We start from the raw sequence: 13497 nt of genomic DNA on the forward strand, positions 1-13497 counted from the left end.
TATGGGATCACATTTAATTTTCTTTTTCTACCATCATTTTTAGAAATATTATTTTGGAATCAATCAAACAAGAAAGAAAAGAAGTGATATATATATATATATATATATATATATATATATATATATATATATATATATATATATATATATATATATATATATATATATATATATATAGAGAGAGAGAGAGAGAGAGAGAGAGAGAGAGAGAGAGAAGTGATCAAATGAGAACACCTAAAAGGTTGAGAAAGCGAGAACAGTTCCGGACCAATCAATATATAAGATCATATTAGTAATTGTATATTTTTATTAAATTAAAATAAAATAAAATCAATCAAATTCCCTTAAATTTAGGATCAGTTACCAAAAAAGAAGAAAATATTTGATTTTTTATTTTTTTTATTAATGAAATATAAAAAACATTTTTATCCAAAAAAAAAAATAACTATAAAGATTTAATTTTTTTCTCCTATTTCACGCTTTTTTTTTTCGAAAAAATTAATAGAAATCCAACCCCAAATCAATACATTTGTATTCATAAAAGATTTTTTTTTTCAAAAAAACTAATACTACTACAATCACAAATGAATACATCTCAATTTACAAGTAATTCACATTTCTTTTAATTAACCGAAAATAAAAGGGGTGTAAAAATTATCATTTCTTCATAAAAGAATACCTTTAATAATAAATAAATACACTTATTCACGCATGATTACACTGCTATTTACAAATGAATACATTGTTATTAACAAATTAATACTCTGGTATTCACAAATGAATAAAAGAATACATTTAATCATAAATAAATACTCTCATTCACACATGATTACACTGCTATTTACAAATGAATACATTGTTATTAACAAATGAATACCTCTCACGTATTTCATCAAACAACCCAATCGTCCCAGATACAAAGTCAATGAACCCGATGTCAAATACGCCCTCCACAACCAAATCAACAAGCCACTATTCTTCGTTTACATAAGTCGATTTTAACTTTTATGGTTTTGACCATGTAGAACAATCTCAACCATTCCGACTCAGCTTTATTACAGATTGCGAATTAACCGGTGTTTTAAGCCCCGAATGTAAAACCCATTTAGCGATTGCGAACCAGTCATCAAATTAATTCCGATCAAAATCAGAATCACTATAAACAACCAAGAATTCGATAATCCCAACAAAGCGATTCAGTCTTCACATCCAATTGGTTCGTCCGTTCATCACTAGACTTCGAGATTAGCATTTAATCAAATATCAAATCGATTCTTCAAAGATAGATTTCACTCACATATCATCGAAAATTTTCATGTTCGAGATGAATCAAATTAATAATCATGAAATCAAATTGACTATAAGAACAGGAACGAGAAAATTGATGAAAAAATATGATCTTGGATTAAAATTAACGGAAATCGATTCATGAGAATTGATATACACACGATGAAGACCATTAACCTCAAAAAAATCATCGATTGTAGATTTAGAACAGAAGAATTGATATACACCCATGTGCGTTCGATTTATTCCCTCTGTATCTCGATTTCCTTCAACCAAATTACCTCAAATTGTGTTTCATGCTTCGAATCCACTCCCGTCTCCTCGTCTCTTTTGAAACACCTCAATGGTCGGGGAAGTCGACGTCGCTGCACCATCTTTGGCAAAGCTTGCGTTGTCGGGGCTAAGGCAGCAGAAGGAGGCGGCAACGTTGCAGATTGGTGAGAGGTAAATGGATTGTTGAAGATTGAAGACGAAGGAGAAATGGGGTGCTTTCTAGATGAGTAGAGAAAAAATCAACTCCATAAATAGTCTTTATCTTCACAGCAGCTTGTAGGTCCAATTAGGGCTACAAAAATCATTTGATAGGGAATGAGTTGGGAAACGACAATCTTTAATGGAAATAAGAATGGGAATGAGAAATTATAGGATTGACCTAAAGTTTCAATTACTATTATACCTTTATGCCATTTTGAAAGTCACACTTTACTACCGATAGTTTTTGAATCAACATAAATTATCCGTTTGATAATAGCTATATATATATATATATATATATACATATTGTCAAAATCGCGATCCTGATCGTAGGATCGTACGATCCTACGATCCTAGGTATGAAAAACGATCCGGATCGTAAAAGGATCGTATTTAGGGTAGGATCGCAAGTACGATCGTAAGATCGTAGGTAGGATCGTAGGATCGAGATCCGATCCGATCCAACCTTCCTTTGACTTATTTTTTTTTATTTTTTTTGCAACTGAATTTTTTTTACAATTTTATGTCTTTTACCATTTACCAATCTACCGTTTATTATTTTTTATTGTGACTTATGAGTAATATTTTGAAGTTTTTTTCTAGACTTTTGAACGAAAAATTAAATGTTTGAAATATTTTTCATGATTAAATATTATAAATTAAATTATATGTTATTTTGTGGGATCTTAGAATCTCGATCCCGATCTTGCAAACCCAAAAACGATCTTAGGTAGGATCCCGATCTTGACAACGTTATATATATATATATATATATATATATATATATATATATATATATATATATATATATATATATATATATAAAAGAAATCATATTATTTTTTTAAAATTTAACTTTGACTTGACATGTGGTTCGTTTTTGTTAATATTTATTAAGTACTCACTTTATTGAAAAGAAACAATATTATGATTTTACTTTATTTTTGAAGCTTTTTTTTGCCAACATAAAAAGGCAAAAAGGTATTGATTTGAAATGGGAAGAACGATATATAAATGGCATTGGATGCCTTTTAATCTGAGCAAGTCTACTGCTTTTGGCTTTTGCCCTTTTTCACTCCAACCAACTACATACTTTAGCTTTTATTCAAACCATTACGATTTTCTGATTAAGTTTTATTCTAGACTTTTGATTTAGAGTGAATTACATGAATGGTCCCTATATTTTTAGATAATTTGTGTGATTGGTCCCTAACTTATTTTTTTAACTCGTAATGTCTCTGTTGTTTGTTTTTATTAGCGTTTGGTCCCAACTATTTGTTTTTGTTACGTGTTTGGTCCTTATCTTAGCTAAAAAGACTATTATTTAAATAAGAAAAAACATTAAGGTAGGTAAGGTAATGTGATGGGATGAGGTTGTAAGTGTGTTTATTTAAATAAAATAAAAAAATCAAAGGCAAAATAATTTTTTAGGTAAGACAAGAACCAAGTGCGTAACAAAAACAAATAATAAGAACCTTTCGAGTTGAAAGAATAAATTAGGAACCAAACGTGCAAATTACCTTAAACCATAGGAACCATTTGTGTAATTTACTCTTTGATTTAAAATATATCTTCTTTCGTTGTTCTGTCTTACTATTTATTTTATACGGTGACAAGTGTTTTAAAATTTAATTTAAGTGATATTAAATTTAATTTAAATTTGATTGAGATGTTAAATTTATATATTTATCATCATCTTAAATAGATAGGAACAAAAATAAAATATTTAATTTCTCCTTTTTAGCCTATAAACCATAATAAATGTGATAAGAACATTATGGGTTATGGGAAGTTAACATTTACATTTTAATTGTACCATAATTACTATGCTATAAGAAGGAAAACGGATATTAATTTTAAATATCAAAACTTTTTTTTTTTTACATTTAAATTCAATTGTTAATTTAACAGAAAATATTAAATGCGATTTCCTTTGGCATTCATATATACTAACTTTTTTTAGAAACAAAATCTCTACTAAATTTGTTGATGCAATAGATTTGCTTGTGAGGTATCTTTTATTATTCACAAATTAAATGACTAAATATATATTTATTTAAATATTTAAATTAAAAAAGGGAGCTATACTATTACTAGCTATTCTCATTGTGTACAAAATTGCTACCCTTCAGCTAAACTAGATTCCGGCGACCAGAAAATGTAGGCTGATCTGTGGAAATTCCAGAACTGCCCTCAGCGGAACCTTTGTGTTTGACTTTTGACTGACTGGCCTCACCATTTCCGTTACATCCAGCTTCTCCGGCCACCGGTAATCGTTTCATCTCTGACCGACGTTATTCTCAACCCGATTATGGTTGACATTACCTCCGCCGGCGATGACATTGTGAAACCTCATCAGCTGTCGACACTCCTTGTGGTGTCGCATTTTCCAGTCCTGTGCCTGACATGCTCGTGAACAGTAGTTCACGACTCCACACGCCGCGCACCGGCGAAACTCCTGCATCCTCGTCTCCGGTCGACCGCAACCAGCATGAGAACATATGAGCAATTCCGGACTGGGTATCCGATTGGCGAACCAACTGGCAAGAAAACGGTTGGCCGGATGATATTCCGGAGTGACGTTGCACCCGAAATCACTCAGTAACGGACACCCAGGGATCAGGGTGTTTCCACGGCGGATGAGGACCGGGTTCAGCTTCAGCCAGTCACCGGGAAGTAATGCCGACGGGATTGTCGACCGAGCTACTGCTAGTTCACGGGCGTTAGCTTGAACGAGAAACCGCCGGCCTTCGGTTATGTTTTGAGTAACGCCGTAACCGTCTTGGAGACAATGGCCAAGTTCCCGGAGGGCGTCAATGTGGCCGAGAAAAGCCGCACGGGCACATAGAGAAACGCCGCCGCCTAGGTCTTTTTTTGACTTCGAGCCGCCGCTACCGTTAAAATGGATGACGGCGAGTGAGTACAACGCCGGAGCGTGCGAACTCATCGCCGCCTTCGCCATAAGAGATGCTCCATTTTGCCAGTTTTGAAAACAGTAGAATCGAATCTGTGTTTCAAAATAACAAAACTAATCAACATTACAAACTGTTTATAGATTAAAAAAATCAACACAAAATATGAAAAATGACCAACCATGCCCAGTGTGTAACAAGCTTCAACATTGCCGGCATCGGAACACCGTTTCAGAAACCGATGTGCAGATTCAGACCAATTCTTAGCTGTGACGCCAAATGTTTCAGCCGAAGCTTTTGATAACACAGACGAATCATACCCCAAACCTCTGAATCTCTTGCATCTGTTTCACAATATCAACACAAATTAAAGAAGAACAAGGAAGACTTTTAAATGTCTTTCTCCATTGAAAATTTCAAAATACACACAAAGTCTTTCCGGTTTTCGATTCCTTACGTTGCTAAAACGGCCAGAAAGTCGGCCGGACAATCAGCTCTGGATCCGACGAATGTAAGAATAGAAAGAACGAGTTCGTCCGGCAGCCTATCAAAATTATCGACGCCACCAGACGACGGTTTCCCTCTTTTCCGGCAGTTCATCTTCCGTGCTCCGGTCAAATCACGACCTTTTCTCTTCCGACCACTGATGTTATTGTTATCCTCCACCGGATACAAGTTCCCACTGCGAGTTCTCATTTTCGAAAATTTTCCGGCGAAAGAAACCCTTGAGGATCTGTAGTAAAACGACAGTGATTGGCGTTGAAACAAGGATTCGGTGACTTTATATAACGGCAGAGAATCGAATATCGTGTGTAAATTACCAAAACACCCTGGGGCTTAACTCAGTTTTGTCTTTTTGTGTTTGTTGAAGAAGAAAAATTGGTTGTCAATCGGCGGTTTTAAAACTAAAATTAGAAAAGAAAAAATAGTAGTCAAGCGGCGTTGACTGGATCCATTGGTCCGTTACGAAGTTGTACCTGGTACGCTTTGTCTGCTTGTAAGACTACTGAAACAAATAGGCACAGAAGATAATGGGAAGAGATAAGGAAGTCAAATATCAGTCTTCGATTCCTCTTCTTCGTATAATTTCAAAAAAAAAAAAAAAAAAGTTAATAAAAATGTATTTTTATGAGTTTTAAACCAACGCATTAAATAAAAATATTTATTACTCAAGTGCTATATTTTTATATTAATTACTTTAGCTAATATATATACTAAACGTTAATATATATCTTATACTGTAAGTTTCAGATTTTCCTGTATAAGTTATTATTAGAAAATTTGCAAATACAGTTCTTTGTAAAACGTAACTACGGGAGTTTGTTGATATGCGGTGGTCATACATGTGAAAACGTGAGACGAGTATTTTGGATTGCACAATACTCATGTGTGATGTATTAGATAAAAATATTTTAAATATATATAGTTTTTACTTGCACCCTACAATATTTTGGCTTTGACTACCTTTAATATGCATACAAATTTCAATTATTTAATAAGAATATAATTTAAATAATACATGTGATTGCTTTTACTAATCTGCTTATCATCAATATGAGAAAATATGTATCTTCTTCCACTATACTTATCTTGAATATGAGAAAATACATATGTTGCTTCGCTTCTCAGTATGATTAAATTTTATATTATCTTCCTCTCATATTTATTATTTATTTTTGAGTTTTAAAATATTTATTCTTCAATTTAACATTAAATATTTTTGTTTTTATATACAATACATTATGCAAAATATATGAATGGATGGTTTTTTAAATGTCTTTTCATTATTATAAGTTTTATTTAGTACTATATAATAAAATAAAAATATTTAAACAAAAAACTTTCAAGTTGAAGAATAAATACTTCAAAAATCAAAAGTGAATAATAAATAGGGAAATCCCCGATAAAATCATAATATTTTCGGTCAGTTTACAGTTTAATCCAAATTTTTATCATTTGAACAAAAAACTTCCGAATAATTTATAGACAAAACTGCACAAATGATTCATGTGGTTTGCTCAAAATTGGCACTTTGGTTCAAAATAAAATTGGGCTAGCCCATAAGTTCAAAACTTTCATTTTCTTGCGTCTTTGGTCCAAATGGTTAACTTCCATCTATTTCCCTCTGTTAATTTATGTTTGACTAGTCAAATTAGGTGCATTTTGATCATTTCCTATTTATGGCCCTTACTTTATATTAATAAAAGAGTCCTATAAGAACGAATCTCAATCCCTCTTTGTCGTCGTTCTCGGCGGCGAATTCTTCAACAAAGCGATCGTCTTCGATTTCTTCAAGAAATAAAAATAAAAATGGTGTTTTGTTTTTGTAGTAAAATGGTCATAGTTCACACCACATGGACTAACAAAAATCTAGGTGGACGCTTCTGGGGATGCCTTACTGAGGTACGAAATGTTTTTTTTTTTTTTTTTTTTGGATTTCAGCATAAATCTCCCATTACATGTTACAATCTTCTTTTGTTTCTTTAATTTTGAAGGGATCCAAATGTCAATTTATTGGGTGGTTTGATGGTCCAATGTGTGCATGTTCAAAAGCTATTATACGTGGGTTGTTGAGGTCAATCAACAAATTGAAGTCACGAAACACAAGACTCAAGTGTTACCTGTTATGCAGTTGGATGTTGTTTGTGTTTGTTCTGGTTTATAAGAAGTAAATGGAAGTGTAATGGTTTGGGTGGTTTCTAAGAAGTAGATTGAAGTGTAGTGCTTTGGGTAGTGTTTTAATGTTTTGGGCAGTATCTTATTTAAGCAATGTAATCTTTTGGGCAGTACTTTGTGGTTAAAATGTAAGCAATGTAAGACATGTTTTGCAAGAATTTGTCAATGGTAATTGATGCGACATCGACCTCCGACGAGCGGAGATCTGGACATAACAGTGCAAAGTCGTTAGAGCCGCCCCAGGGACTGTGCCCCGGGAGCGGACTCCGACGGTCAAGTTAGATCAGCTGATAGATCTGAGATGTTCCTCCATAGATGGAGAGAACCATCTTGGTGCTGGTGGTGGTGTATGGTGGCTGACGGCGACGGGTGGTGGCTGAGCCACTCGACCAGAGTATAGTGGCGGCTGAGCCATGGGGAAGCTCCCCCTCCATGGAGGAGATACTATTCATTATATAGGGGCAAATAGGTCAAGGGGAATCAGGTCAGGCCTTAGGCCAGCCCAATTCGGGCCCAACTAGCAAAGAGCTGGGCAAGGCTGCCCGGAGGCGTCGGGCGGGGCTGGCGGGCGCGCACCAGGAAGGGCTGGCGGGCGCGCACCAGGAAGGGATGGCAAGGGAGTGCCAGGCGAGGGAGCACCTGGCCGGGCCAGCAGGAGAGTCCCCAACAGGGCTGGCAAGGGAGCGCCATGCAAGGCTGGCAAGGGAACGCCACGCAGGGCTGGCAGAAGCGCGCCAGGCCAGGATGGCGCGTTAGAGCAGTCTAGGCCATGCCAGTGGACCATATCTCATCAAGCCCCCCCCCCCCCAATCTAGTGTTATTGGTATGCGACCAATGACATCGGACTGGACTTAGTTGGATAAACCAACAGGAGAGTCCCCGACAAGGTTAGCAGGAGCGCGCTAGGCCAGGCTGGCGCGCTAGAGCAGTCTGGGCCATGCTAATGGACCATATATCATCAAGTACCCCCAATCTGGTGTTATTGGTATGCAACCAATGACATCGAACTGGACTTAGTCGGATAAACCAACAGGAGAGTCCCCAGCGGGGCTGGCAAAGGAGTCCTCGATAAGGTTAGTAGGAGCGTGTCAGGCTAGGCTGGCACGCTAGAGCAGTTTGGGCCATGCTAATGGACCATATATCATCAAGTCCCCCAAGTCTGGTGTTATTGGTATGCGACCAATGACATCGGACTGGACTTAGTCATATAAATTGTGCGTCGTCAAGTCCCCCTAGTCTGATGCGATTGGGTTGATGACAATCGGATCAGACTAGATAAAGCACCAAAGCATTTAAATAATAAAGAGAAATGACCGAACCTCGCCCACGAGAGCCATGGGGTTGTGTGACGAGCCAAACATTGCTTGAGCTGACTTGATACTCCTTCATTAAGAGGAGTGCGAGCCGGTCGATGAGATGTAACGTAACTGTTGCTGTGATCATGCGGACCGAGGCTGCTAAAGAGTGTTACGCGACACTGATGTCGATGGAATGTTGGACCGGGGTAGTTAAGAAGCGTAAGCTTGCCATTCAGTCCATGAGGCTGTTATTCGACGTGATTGTTGAGGTAGCCATGTGAGATGGGATGTCACCAGTAACCATCTACATAGTCTGCATTAATAACCATCTTGAGGATGTTTCTTGCTCGGGCTACACCTAGCTGGATTGCGGCGTACCAACCCTATTCCCCCCCCCCCCTTTCTTAGAGGAGGTGAGGAATAGATTCTGAGAGCTAGGCGACTAGGTTGCTAGCGAGGGTCAAGTAGTATAGAGTTTTGAATAATCAAATCATTCGGGAATTAAAACATGTAAAGTGAAACATAATAATAAACTAATTATCTATGGTCTCAAAACTATTGAATAAAAATAGTCTCTATTATTTAATGACTAATGTTTCTAGTAATCAACTAACCACTTGAATTAAACATCAGTCATACCATGTTACGAACATGCATACTATGCCTCTCTGCGGTCCTTCCTTTGTGAATGTATCAGCTGGACATTATTCTAATGATGCTTATTTTACAATTACAAATTCTTATCACTATCCAAGATGTGATGGAACTCCAACTTAACATGCATTAATCTCCTGTGATATCAAGATTCCATAGTCTCAAAGACTGAGTCTTTGATATTACAGAGTATCCTATTGTAATTTTGTTACTAGAAACAATTCCATGGTAATGAAGGTTCAAATTCATGGTACATTCCTTGAACACTTCTCTTGAATTAAAGTTTCCAAATCATATGTAGACTTTTCAACCATCTCTCATTATGAAAACATTTCCATATTTCCACATGACCATCAATTCTAATCAAGAACCATCTCTATCCAAAATCATGCCAATATGTTCCATCCAAATTAATATCATACTTCTAACTGTCCATAAGCAACCAGTATTTTGGAATCACCTTAGAATGTTCATGACAGTTGTTTAAAAACTTTAGCCACACACAATTCTAGTCCTTTTTTCTCACAATGCTCCAACCATTTGAAAAATTAGAATAAGTGAATATTGAAGCATATATATCGATTCTACATCTGAAGCATATGAGACTCGACTCATTATATCTTATATAAGGATCTGATATATGTTCAGTATCTTACTATAATATTTCCAAATATTGAATTATCTATGTTGAACCGTTTCAACACGATATTTATATATGTCTATGACTAAATTCTATTAAACTATACAATCTAAACTTTTAGATTCGGAAAGAAGTATGAGTGCTCTCTCCCTTAAGTCTACTATAGAGAAAAAATACCCAAACTTTGCAATTTGCAAATTAAAACTTTGTTTCCTACAAACAATATTGTCAACATGCAATACTAACATAACAATTATGCTGCCACTAGCTTTGACATGTACCCAAAAATTAACTAGACTTCTAGAAATCAATACTCTTGACATTCTTACTGAAGTATAGATTTATGTTACGCGATGCTTCGATAAGTGTCCAACTAGAGTTCTTAAGCTTATACACCTTCTTTGGATAGCATATGTGTGTGTTTAAACCCTTTTAGAAATTGTAGCTATATGTCTTGAAGGTTTAAACAATTCCTTACCATTCTTCATAATTTGAAATATGAAGAGGGATGTCGTAATCATATTATGAATTTGAGAATGCAATTAACACAACCAATATCTATATTGATCTTTATCAGATCCTTAAAATCTACTATATTTCATGAATTAGAGTGAATTGTTTTCTTGTAATCATTCTCATGAATTAGAGTGAATCTTTTCCACATAGATTTTAATGGTGCATATGTTCCCATCCATGTGAATCTATCATTTCCAACCTATAATCCTAAGACAAGGTTTAGGACAAAACCAAATTCAAATTTAGTTTTCCTTCATGGACTGAACTTTGCTGTTTCTAAATTTCTTGCCCTCTGGTAGCACAAGGGCGTACCAATGCTTCCATGTTGTTAGCAGCTCACCTATATTGATTAATGTACTTCCATTAACCAACGTGCTTTTGCTTTTGCAATTAAATGAAAACATAGAACTCATAAGCATTGCCAACTCAACTATAAGTGCAAAAAATAAGAATGTTTCAATCAATCACGGTAGTTTATCAACCTCTGGTCAAGTGCTAGTGATAACTAAAAGGTTTATTGCCGCTTGACTCTTGAAACTCTCAAGATCAATACGCTCCCACTGACTTCTTGACATATGAGTTTTATCTCAAGGAATATTCATTGACGAGCTAAAACAAATATTCAAAAGTATGTGTTGATTCTCGACAAGAAAATACCTCATAGAACAGGTCTTAGTTTATCGTTTGTTCCTCAATTAACTAAAACATCACAACTCTAATTCTATATGTGCTAGAGTAACAAAACATTTTACTCCCATATTTCGAGGTGTTTTTCAACCTTCTTAGTTTGAGATGAGTTTCAATATATGATTCATAGTTACTAGAGCATGGTTCTTCAACTTGATTTGGAATGAAGTATGATTCATCTCTTCATTGAACTATTTCCAATAATATCCAATTTCTCTTTTTAGTCATACAATTGCACTAAGATGTTCTTCAAGGATCAGTTGTGATATAAATCCATAATCACTAAGATGATCATAAAACATGATACTAAAGTAATCTCCTTTCCTTTCAGATTGGGGAAACTTTTATCTTTCTACCTAATGGATTCTTCTTATTCGTTCGACTACTCTTTCAAAATATGAGAATTATGCTTAATCTTATTAACACAACCATATTCACTGAAATATCATAAAATTATGATGAATAAAGTTATTATCCTTTGTGGTGGATCTGAATAGTCCATATCAACATGTACAAGATCCATTAGTCCTTCACTTGGCTCACATAAAAATGTGATCGATAAATTAGTCATAATTTTCCAATGACTAAGATTCTCATGCATCACACAATTCGAATTGCATGACTCCAAGTTTATGTCCAATTGAAACTTGGTGATGAGATTTCTTTTCACTTAGTCGATTATAACAATACCACAAGTGATATCATAAGAATCAAATCCTCAGTTAATATTGCTAATATTAGAAACACAACCAACACTTTCATAAATGCCATTGCAAGGAAATACAAAATAAGGCATCCAGATAAACCTAAGTTTCACTTTTATTGAAAATTAATGAAAATTTGAAACTTGTCCTTACAACGCATAAAATGAAAACTATGTTTCTAGACATCTCTGAAGAGTGATAACAATCTATTAAATTATCCTAACTCTTTTAAAAGTAGCTCCAATTCTAATCTTTGAACCATGTGACCAAAGTCCATTTCTCATGATCAGATTTAGCTCACCTTGCTCAAGCTTCTTTTTTTTTCTCTTAGATCCTTTGATACCATCAAAATATGATCATCACATCATGTATTAAGTGTCTATGAATATGAAATAATAAAACAATGGAGTCAGATAATGGATGTACCCGAACTAGAGTCACACGAATTCACTTTTGCAATCTCTAAGATCTCTCAGGTATTTTAGGTAGCTTTGTTTCTAATGTCCATTCAATTTATGGTAGAAACAATTGAATTCTTTGGGGTTGACACATGGATTGATCCCAGAACTAGTTTTTCCTTTTACCATACGATCAAACGATTGGATATTCAATGACCCCTTTCCATTGGGAAGATAAATCTTTTTTGGACCACCATTGTTAACATTGCCAATGTCCATGAAAACCCTGGAATTAGACCCAATAAGCATCTCTACTTTATATGTGCTCTTAATAATTTCCGCGTCAACAACAATCAACATTTGGGTCAGATAAATTAGGGTCACATCCATATTCCTCATATAAAATCTCTCAATGAACTGATCATATGACTTTGGAAGTGAAAGAAGAACCAAATCAATGGCTTGCTTCCTTGGGAAAATGACACCCATTCTATCCAACTTGTAAATATATGATTTCATTTTAAGAACATGCGCACACACATAATTTCCATCTTCATGTATACATACCAATAGGGATTGAGTAGTCTCATATCTTTCAACTTGAGAGAAACGTGACGTTGGGAGAGTCATAGGAGGAGAATGTGGAAGAGTTGAAGAGAGATGATTTCTAGTTCCTTCATTTCCTAAGGAAGGGAAAACAATTTCACCTTAACTTGAAATTGGAAGACCACCTCTAGAAGATTGATGAAAACCATTTCCATAGAAACGAGGAAGACCATTTCTATCTTCATAAGACATCTAAAATTTGGAGAAGGGAGAATTCAAGTTAGTTGATTTTAATCCTTAATTATTAATCTAAAATTTAAATTAAGGCTAGGATCCATATTTTCGATTTGAAATTTAAAGAGGGATGCCATAATCAAATTCAAATCTATGCTTTTACCAATTCCAATCTTATGAAACTCCTATATCTTTTGGGTTCATTGAATCTTATCAATAACATGTTTAATCTTGGATTATGCTCTCACTTTTGTGACTGGGATGCCGATGATCACAAACGAGATATGAATAACCATGCAAACTTGCTTGACAACCTCGATGCCATTTATCATCTTACATTAATGTGTCGGTTAACCACACACGCTCCGTCAACAATGATAATTTTCAAGATGCCCATCATTTCTCTTTAAAGTCCCTATTATTGTGTTGGTTAACCACACACGCTCCACTAATGACATATTAAAGTAGAGT

The 13497-nt window shown here is 35.1% G+C and overlaps 1 protein-coding gene across 1 annotated transcript; it reads right to left on the bottom strand.

The window, feature by feature from the left end:
* Positions 1-3602: 3602 nt before the first annotated feature.
* Positions 3603-5415, bottom strand: LOC145033503 (F-box protein At1g67340-like). The gene is made up of 3 exons (XM_078982098.1): positions 5131-5415; positions 4855-5017; positions 3603-4768 (listed from the first exon to the last, which is right to left on the bottom strand). Exons 1-3 carry the CDS (start codon positions 5367-5369, stop codon positions 4040-4042), a joined length of 1131 nt encoding a protein of 376 aa, XP_078838224.1. The 5' UTR covers positions 5370-5415; the 3' UTR covers positions 3603-4039.
* Positions 5416-13497: the final 8082 nt, after the last annotated feature.

Source organism: Lactuca saligna, chromosome 3, assembly GCF_052625555.1.
Source record: "Lactuca saligna cultivar CGN05327 chromosome 3, ASM5262555v1, whole genome shotgun sequence".
In the NCBI taxonomy this organism is placed as follows: Eukaryota; Viridiplantae; Streptophyta; class Magnoliopsida; order Asterales; family Asteraceae; genus Lactuca; species Lactuca saligna.